The sequence below is a fragment of the Branchiostoma floridae genome, chromosome 18 (genome assembly GCF_000003815.2).
Source record: "Branchiostoma floridae strain S238N-H82 chromosome 18, Bfl_VNyyK, whole genome shotgun sequence".
NCBI classification, from domain to species: Eukaryota; Metazoa; Chordata; class Leptocardii; order Amphioxiformes; family Branchiostomatidae; genus Branchiostoma; species Branchiostoma floridae.
This window is the reverse complement of record NC_049996.1, coordinates 9140924-9151080: the sequence shown is the minus strand read 5'-3', so window position 1 is coordinate 9151080 and position 10157 is coordinate 9140924. Positions and strand designations below refer to the sequence as shown.

At 38.8% G+C, this 10157-nt stretch overlaps 1 protein-coding gene across 1 annotated transcript in view; it reads right to left on the bottom strand.

Moving 5' to 3' along the window:
• The window catches only part of LOC118406216 (kalirin-like), a gene marked incomplete in the record, with an annotated part of 160338 nt that overhangs the window by 56441 nt on the left and 93740 nt on the right, over positions 1–10157 (bottom strand). Inside the window, 14 exon segments of the mRNA XM_035806117.1 lie at positions 91–108; positions 2192–2293; positions 2839–3021; positions 3359–3436; positions 4113–4247; positions 4581–4740; positions 5271–5447; positions 5785–5927; positions 6452–6634; positions 7000–7122; positions 7672–7787; positions 8419–8533; positions 9029–9178; positions 9888–10079. Coding sequence (XP_035662010.1) covers positions 91–108; positions 2192–2293; positions 2839–3021; positions 3359–3436; positions 4113–4247; positions 4581–4740; positions 5271–5447; positions 5785–5927; positions 6452–6634; positions 7000–7122; positions 7672–7787; positions 8419–8533; positions 9029–9178; positions 9888–10079 — 1875 coding nt within the window.

Genomic DNA, 10157 nt, shown 5'->3' with positions numbered 1-10157 from the left:
AGGTAGCGTCCCTAATATCCGACCATATAGGAGGAAGATAAAGGTGTGGAAGGGAGAGTTTACATAAAAGGGAAGAAAAAGAAAACTCACCACCTTCCGTTTCAGAGGCTAAAAGATTTAATGAAGAGAAACAGAAATGAGGCTCTACCAGTGCACTACATGGCACAGGACAGTGGAAGTAAGTGTGTAATGTGGAACATGTACATAGAACATGGTTCGTACAAAGGTATGGTTTGATCACTCAATTTTCACTGCAGTGCCGGTGGAAATTTAGACATATCCTAAGGCCACACCAATTTTTTAAAGTGAACATGTAGCAAGCGGACATCATTAATGCAACAGGTACAATGTAGGAATGAAAACTTGAACATGACCATGTCCACTCCATTAACCTCAGTGCACCAAGGAATACACCTGGTCCTCTGGCTTTGTTTTCATTATGTTTTTCCAGTTAAGCATATATATATCAAATTAAATTGGTGTGGCCTTACAGTGTTGAATTAGATCTGCTAAAAATCATAAAATCTTAAAACCTTAATATCATATCTTTGAACTTTGTCATGAAAAAGCACAATCATGTTTTCATGACATTCCCATGACGGAAACATTGCAATTTCATGACATTTTATGACAGTAATAGAAAGCATTTTTCATGACCTTTCTATGGCAGTACGAACCCTGTACGCATGCACATCAGAGAAAAACGACAGAACATATAACACAATCTTTCAAACTAAGGTTACAGCTTTCAAATAGTGTTACTGGCAAGCAAAAGCAGAATGTGTACATTCCCAAATGTGTCATTCAACAATCTACAGATTAAAAGGTCAATTTTTCTCACTGAAAATTGCAACTGTTATGCAAAACATGTAAGTTTAACATCTAGTTTCTTTTGTACAAGGGTTTGACCACATGTAAGTGTGTTCTGTTGTTTGTTGAGCAAGGAACAAGCAAAACTTAATTTTTCTTTGTATAATTTTTGCATTAGTTATAAGCAAAGTAGCTTGTACTTTCTGTGCAGTATGTTGGTTTTGAATGGTTCGCAAAAAAGTAAACTTTTTGTAAGAATGAATCTAAAAATCCTTGTTTACACCGTTTTGACACAAAATAATGTTCCTGCTTGTCTTTAAAATTTTCACATGCTTTTTCAAAGTCTTTTTCCTTCAAGATCAATGGATGTTGAGGCTCTAGTAAAAGATTTACAATACATTTACTATACAGATTTGTGAAGCATAGTGCTTTCGGCTTTTATGCATATTGATAAATATATAAAATCAACATCATTGTAGGTTGTAGGGAAACATATAAACAAGCATTCAGCAGAAGGCAATAAAAAAACTATTTTTGCCCAACAAACAATACAACTTGACCCTTGCATATGGTGTCATCATTTAAATTTGCATCAGAATAATTGATTTGTGAAGTAACAACATGTTTCTTACGCATTTGTTACATGAAAGAAAGCTGTGAAACAAAGTTACAAGGAAAGAATGTGAAACAAATGGTGAATTGAGGCAAGTCTGGTGGTAGAGGGGTCACATGACAGAACAGCCTCTGAACAGACATTTTTCACCTTTGATCTATGACTTACGACCTATCAAAATCATATCCATCACTTTCTTACAAACTTCAGACTTTAAATTTACCATGATTATAAGGTTTAATACTGCAATTACTACCACTTCTTCCCTCCACAAATTTTCATATACCCAAAGCCATAATCATATTGTAGTTTTCCTTATATAATTTCTTGGAAACTAATTTTCAATTCCTCTTTCCAAATAAGCTTCACAGCCTGTAAAAGCACATTTTTTCTCATCATATGTTTCCTCATACAATTTCTTGGAAAACTAGATTTCAAGTCAAATACTAAATCTCTTCCAATAAAGCTCCAAGGCCTGTTAAAGAGGTCACACATCAAAGGTGTTTGGCCATGCCAATTCAATTTGTTGGTTCACAGATTTAAGAAAAAAACATCATGAAAGCAAAGCCAGAGGGACCAGGTGTATGCCATGGTGCACTCAGGTTTATGGAGTGGACATGGTCATATTCAAGTTTCCCCCCCTGCCCATTGCATTTACATTGTATGATGTCCACTTGCTATATTTTCACTTTAAAAAATCTGTGAACCAGCAAATTAAATTGGTGTGGTGTTATTGAAGTATGACAAGTGAAGCACACAGAAGCCTACCTTGAGGATGATCCTGTTGTCAGATGTGGGCTGTCTGCCTGTCCACAGAGCAAACTTGCAGGGGTCTCCTTCTATGTGCTCTGTTACACCCAGGTCAGACGTCTGAAGGGGAAATACACAATTTTTTCTCATCAACATTATTACTTTATCACCGACTATCCTTGACTGTTGAGGAGCCAGCAATAACTGCACAGCACCAGTTCCTGAGCATTTTACCCCCAACAAGAGGGGTGTTACCCATTACTTCAGTCTCCAGAACCAGAACAAGATTGTACATGTCATAGAATGACATCTGTAGATTGCTTGCTTTTTGACACAGCTGTTTACAGCCCGGTTAGATATGTCGTATGATCGCCCTACCGTGACATGTAACTGCGAATGTGTCCTGCAAATCTCAGCTGGCTTGTGACAATCACAGATCCTATTTGAAAATTCTACGACATCAAAGTCATGTGATGACCTACAGCAACTGCAGTCATTCTAATGTTTCCAGCAAAATTGCATTCAGATTTTCAAGAATTCAGATTACAAACATTGTCAACATTGTCACAGACTTTAATGTTCATCACTTCCCCAGGGTTTTACTTTTGTATGTGTAGGTGTTTTGGGACGACATTTATCATTGCCATTACTTGCAGACCACTTACCATTAGTCTATACTTGTAGATGTACTTGGTTTTCCCATTGCTATCTTTGACCTCTTTGCTGAATAGGAGGCACATCTCAAAGAGGAAGATGTGCCTCTCGCGACCCTTACGGATCAGAGCCTTTGGATCCCAGACTTGGAAGGAATCTTGTAACAGCATGTCCCCTTGGGCCTCAAAATTGCCCTGGAAGGAGAGGCAAAAACAGTTATGTTATGTTATGTTATGTTATGTATCTATAATCTGAATGTCTAACCTTCATACACAGTAGTTTCTTTTTTCAGTTTGAAAACATCTCGAAGATCATGATGAAACTATTCACGGATCTCCAAGATCAATTCAAAAACATCTCTAAGAATTTGTAAAACTATGAAATTTGATGCATCAATGCTATATCTTAATCAACGTTGGCATCATTTAACTTTTAGACACTTATTGTCAGCTCTTACAAAGGAGAAGACTCAAAGAAACACATTCATGCACACATACAAAAACATTGAGGATTGCAGAAAGCTGTCCCTACCTCAAACCCTTCCAGCATGCTGAGATGCATGGCATCGTTGGCCTTCTTGGGAACGTTGAGCATCACTTCCAGTCCATCCTGTCAACAACAGTTCACACTTCAGAAAATTGTCTTCAAAAATAAAGTAGATATGTTGTCAATGCTAATTTATTTTTCAAGTAGTGCTATGCTTCAGTGGGAATGTGACTTACAGCTAAATTTGTCTCTATCTTGCTCCATATGTAGCCTGGAATCCAGCCGTACTGTGCGTTGGTCGCTCTGCTCCTGCCAGTACGTCTGGCATTCGTTAGCATTGGAACGATTGGCATTTGAATATTCGCACACTTTATGTGCGCGATTTCTGATTGGCTGTTGGCTCCAAGCCCCCTTCGCAAAGCACCACCAAGGTGGAAATCGAACACACAGAATCATGTTTACAGTTCGTAATCGAACGGAACACTACTTCTATCTTTCCCGCATTAGTGACGTAAGGACCGATCGTTCCAATGCTAACGAATGCCAGACGTGTTCGCAAGGAAGCAGAGCGACCAAAGCACAACACGGCTGGATTCCAGGCTACTCCATATGTTGAACAACATTCTGGTAATAAAAATAAGAGAAATAAGACAAATCGCTCTCCTACATGTGGGAAACTAAATGTTGCTTAGTTCATGTGAGTATTACAAAAAATGCAGAGTTACAACTTTGAAATTGCAGCTGCCTTTGCCAGATTCTTGTAACTATTATGCAAATGAGGAAGCCCCCAGAAGTTCACCTTGATTTCTCCCTTCCCCTCCTCACAGCAGGCCAGCAGGTCCTTCAGGAGTAGCTGGTACTTAGTTATTCTCTGGACAGGCTTGATGAGGTACGACTGGATGGTCAGACTCATGCTGTGTTTATTCTGGACATCCTGGAACAAACAAACAAACAAACAAACATAAACAAAGATTTTTCTATTGAGTTTGGTGCAAGGCCTAATGGACCACTTCTCGGCACTTAACTGACTTTCAGCAGTGTCTCTTCTCCCTGAGTCAGAAACTACAAGCTTAGGCAAGTTCAACTAACTCACAATTAGCAGTTCAACCAAAGACAAAGTGGTTGTGTGTCTCTTCAATGTTGTATGTCTATATTTTGAAAGAGATGAGCAAGGCTATGGACTCTGTCTATGTTCTTCTTTTGACAAATATTGAATAATCTTTGCATAACACATTGTAAAGTATCATTACTTGGACTTTGAACATACCTCAAAGAAGTTGCCAGCATGCTCCATGAGAAGCTGGTTGGAGTCAGGCTTGTTCTTGCAGTATTTCACATACATGTCGAACTTCTCTGCCCAGGTCACGAAGCAGTGACCCACATCTTCGGGAAACTGTTCATATTTTTCTAGCTCTCTTAGGAAGACACTAGAAGAAGAACATATTGGAAAGACATTTAAACCTTTGCAAAAGGCACCTCTCTCTCTCTCAAGACAAATTAAAAATAAAGTACTTATATGTGATACCAACACTGTATAATTGAATTTATCACTTTTACTTCAGGTCATGGTTTCTCACTTTGCATAATACCTTTAATACCTAGAAATAATTGGCAAATATGTAAATTAATATCAACTTCAACACAGTAACAGGAAATGATCCCAGCAAGACAGCCTTGTCACTGACAGTACTTGTATACAAAGTTAGATCAGACGATGGACATGCAGTTCTCAACTCAGTCACTAGGAGGCACTGCAAACAGCAGCAATACATGAGCAAGCATTGGACAATTATTCTCAGTCTTCAACTTAACTAAAGTTTAAGTCTTAGTAACTTTGAGGGAAATAATACAAAGTGCCTATTCTCCTAGAAGACAAAGATTGACCTGTACAAGTTATGCATACATTTCTTGAGACAAACATCTAAAAATATCAACTTGAAGACGAAAGCGGGCTTACTTGTTATGGAAATCGTAAATCTCTTCAATATTTCCGAAGATGACAGACTCTCTCCCTGACAGCCCTACGGGTACCTCCTGTACTGAAGCAGTCATCTCACACAGGTAGTTCTTAATGCAACACTCCAGGTCCCGTACATACACCCTCTCTGTCTGCAGTAATTCTGCCATGATGAACCTGGGGAAAATGGAGGGATGAGAATTCAACTTTAATCAAACCTGATCACCATTGTCAACTTGGAAATTAGGTACATGTAGCATCTCCAACCTTTCTCTACAAAAGTTACAGCATGCTACCTCGGTATCTGCTTGTGAGTAACTGTTATCTTGCATATCTACAACTTAGATATCATTGATGTTCACACTTCAAATTTACCATTTGTTGACATTCTTTACCTGTAATAAATCATCAATTTTGACCCACTATACTTTGGAGGCTGATGTGGTGAAGATACATGTACACAGATGAAATTTTGTAAACAATTTAAAATGTTTTCAGAAAACTATTCACTTACTCTTTTCTTCTGGCAGATTTTCTCTTCTCCTCATTGGAGTCCTTGGCAGAGTCTCTGAGTTTGACCTCTAGACTGGAGTCTGACCCTTTGCCCTCTGACCCCTTACCATCCAGGGAGAGGTCTTTGTTCTCACTTGGTGCAAGCTGCAGAAAATCAGAGTTTCATATTATCCTTTTGATGAATCAATTCTTCTTATTTAGATTAGAAGATTAGAAAAACAGCATCTTCTTTATTCTACATCCATCTTTTTCTCAGAGCAAATGTCCCATTATTACAAAAGTAGCTATTTTGTGGGTTTGAATCTGAAAGAGCTGTGACAAGGACTTTTCCTAAAATTTAAAACTTCTAAATTGCTATGATTTCTGTCCTTGGTGCTGTATGCACTGTTCATTGACAAAGGTAAAGCTATGTACGACTACTGAAATATCACATTTAAATACATTTTCCCCCACTTTAGAGATTCTCAAAATTACTCTCTAAGCAAAGGTTTGGCTCCTGTTTTTAGGCGCTGTCGGACATAAATAACATGGGTCAAAACAGCAAGTCAGACAAAAATGCCTCAAAACAGAAAAGCTGGAGCTGAACTTCCGCTTGGTGAGAACCCCAAATGACTATGCTGTCCCCCTCCCTCAAATTTTTTTCAACTTATCTAAATCAGATCCTGTACCTCTGACTCCACGCCGAGCGCTTGCTCCAGTTTGTGTCGGTACTTGTCCATCCGTGAGGAGAAGTCCTTGTAGCGCTTGTCCACGGCCGTGACCCATGACTTGATACTGGAGGCGTGGGAGTGCCCCTTCTCTACAAAACTGTCCGCCACTTGGAGAAGGAGCTTCACTTTTTCTCTGGTCTCCTGGAAGAACATTGTGTAGGATACAAATGAATGCTAAGTAAAAAAAATTTTGCCAAATTTTCTTTCAAAACAACAGACTTTCCACAATAGTATCATAACAGTGTCAATGTATCACAATATCAGAATGCATTACTGTAACAGTAACTGTAATAATGCATTCCAACTTGTACATAAGGCAACCTCTACATAAGGACCACCTGGCCAATACGACCACTTTTCACTGGCCATAGTCCCTTTGGCTCATAGTTCCATGAAGGCCTCTACTGGGTCCTGATCTTTGTTTGAAATATATCTTTAATTTTTGTAAAAAAAAAAAAAGACTGAGATGGATGCCAAGCAAACCATCCAGCTGTAGTTCCACCAACCTTGGCTGTTCCCTTGAACTCGTTGTGTTCCTTAAGTAGTGCCTCCGTCTCTTCCCTGTTGTCTCCCACATTGATGTGCGTGGACAGGTAAAACTCTCCTGTGTCGTGGATCCAGTCCAGGGCCTGAAGTACAAAGCACAATCATCATTTATTAACTAAAGGTAATTTATAGTAAATAATTATGAACTAATTGACAAGTAGAGGAATGCCCAGAGTAATAGGAGTCCAGTGTTGAAACCCCATTATACCTTGAGAGCTGTGACAAGGGCAATTTTCTACATTTGTATATATACAATGCTGCGATTCATGTCCTTGGTGCTGAACGCACTGTCCATTGACAAAACAAAAGCCAAAGCATGAGCTAAGTCCGTGAGATACAGTTACTAAAAACCTAGTATTAGCAGCATCTGCATGCTAATATATTGAATTATCTTATCCTTAACATACAGTACACAGTTGTATAGGAATTTTGTGTATGTGTGTGTGTGCATGTGTGTGTACTCATTCTTTGTTTATGTATTATTGTATAACTGTAGTTTGAATAAACATCTTTAAAAAAAATGGAAATACAAATGAAAAAATACAATTGTTAGATGATATATCACATTCATAAAACAAAAATAAGAACTCATTATCGAAGCAGCAAATATTTTGGGTAGCACAGGTGCTTACCTGCTTGGCGCTGCGCTCAAAGAGCACATACTGCTGACACTGGTCCAGTCTCTTCTTACGGATTGTCCAGTATTCTAACACCTGGTTCTCCTGCTTCAGAAGGTTCTCTAATATACCTGGAATCATTAACAGTTATCAGTGTTATGATGGGCAGTGCAAAAGCTCTAGGACAGGACGTACAGATGAAGACCCCATAATAGAGGAATGCAACTCCTAAATCATGTTTAGGATCCCACCACACTTATCAAAAGGAGTAAGGTACAATACTAACTGGTGTTAGTGTATCAAACCTTTAAGTCGAGTCTGCCTTTGCAATGGGGAAAAGTAGCACACTTTCTTTCCTAAGCTTTAAAATCATTTCTGCAACAGAACAGTGATAACCTTCCAAAATGACAAATTATGCTGACATTATAAGATAATTACGTGTGTATGACTGTAATTACAAACTGTCAAACACATTTACCATGCTCAAAGTTAGCAAGTAACAGATTGTGACGACTACTGATTGTGATGAGAACTTAGGGCTTCTGGTCTAGAAGTTTCTACTCACTACAATTCACCCAGATGGAGGCCTGGCGTACCTCCATACCGTATCAGCCACGCTGTGATTTTACATCATTCACCCGCACGGGAGACCTAGTGTATCCCTGTCTTGTAATCAGCTAGAAGAAAGGGTACGCCACCCCATATGGGGTGGTATAACCCCAACGGTGCTGTAATACACCTTATGACTCAACTACTACTCACTTTTGACGCGAGTGTCTGGCCCGCGGAGTCTGTTAGGAGATGGTCCGTGGGTGAGGTTACTGCGCTGGACGTACTTCAGGAATGTTTCGGCATTGCGCCGGGCTAGCGTACAAGCCTGCAAGGCAAAGTAAATTGTTGCTTACATGTGCAAGAAAGTCTATAAACCTTCAATATATGTGATAGAAAATTTCTAAGGAAAATATAACTGTCAAAATTTAGTTGATGGCTTGAGAACTACACATTCAAAACTTTCTTTTTATTGCCTTACTGTTACATTGCTGTAGGAATTTGTTTAATTTTCCATTCAACAAAACAGGAAAATCATGATAGTATCACAGCAGAAAAACCATTAAATGACTTAAAAACTATCAAAATACAATAATCTATTATCCATTAATGCTGTGTTGTATATGCCAAAAATAATACAAGCACAACAATATTACAAATACTAAGTAAGAGGTTACAGATTCAAAACCAAAACAAAAATTATTTCAAAGGTTTTCAGAGTTGGAATAATGGTATAATTTTACATTACAGAATCAAGATCAAATCATTTTCAATTTTAGGTTTACAGAGTTAGGATAATGCTATAATTGTAAGTATTTGTTACCTTCAGGAATGCTTCTTTTTGTTCTACATGCTTGCCAATGATGGGCGCGATGGGGTCGGGTTCCGTGGTGTTGTATCGCTCGGAGTTTCCACCGCACCAGTCCTCGTCCCGCTTGTACTCACGCTCCAGGCTCTCCAGGACTGAGCAAACCTGCAGAGACGGCGAATCATGCCTGGTCAAACTCGCTGGAAATGACTTAATTACACTCTTCTCCTGCCAGAATCAATATTCTCTGATTTGAGTCATAAGACCCTCATTTCTACAACACGTTCTATGAGAGGCAGTATCTCTCCCTTGATTTGTGTCCTTGTCATTCCCACTGCGAGTACTAAAGTGATTATGCCTATAATAGATGACTAACACAAATATGAAGAATCTGCAAGTATATGAATTCATTTTCTTTTGTCCATCTATTTCTAAATCTTCAATCTGAAATTGTTTTTGTCCCCCAGAAATGTACAAAGGAAAGAATCTGTGACAAGGAATCAAAACACATCATAAGAAACTCAATGAACCAGCTGTCAATTAATACATGGAGGCCTAAAAAAAAACATGTTTTTCAAGGTTTGAACCTGGTAAAATCCCAAAATCTATCCATGAACCAAGTTAAATATTTGGCTGAAGTACTGACCTGCTCTGCAGTCTTGTAGAACTGTACTGCTGCGTTACTGTACTATCAACTGGTTGTGTAAAAGAAAACTCTACTATCCTTGAACCAAGTTAGATATTTCGCTGGAGAACCGACCTGCTCTGCAGTCTTGTAGAACTGTACTGCTACGTTACTGTACTATCAACTGGTTGTGTAAAAGAAAACTCTACTATCCTTGAACCAAGTTAGATATTTCGCTGGAGAACCGACCTGCTCTGCAGTCTTGTAGAACTGTACCGCTGCATTAATGAGTCTCTGTCTGTCCTCTGCCTTCTGCATCAGCTGTTGCCAGTGGAGCGCCACATTTTCCGCACAGGCGCGAATCGCTTCGGGCTCGTAGTGGTTATTTCCTATCAAGTTTTCTGCCTTTTGTTGCACTGTCAAAGCACTAAGATGTGTTTTCTGTAAAGGATTAAAAAAAGGATAAACATTCAAGTTTTGCATCATGTTAAGCTTTGAACAATATGCGCTTTCTAACAT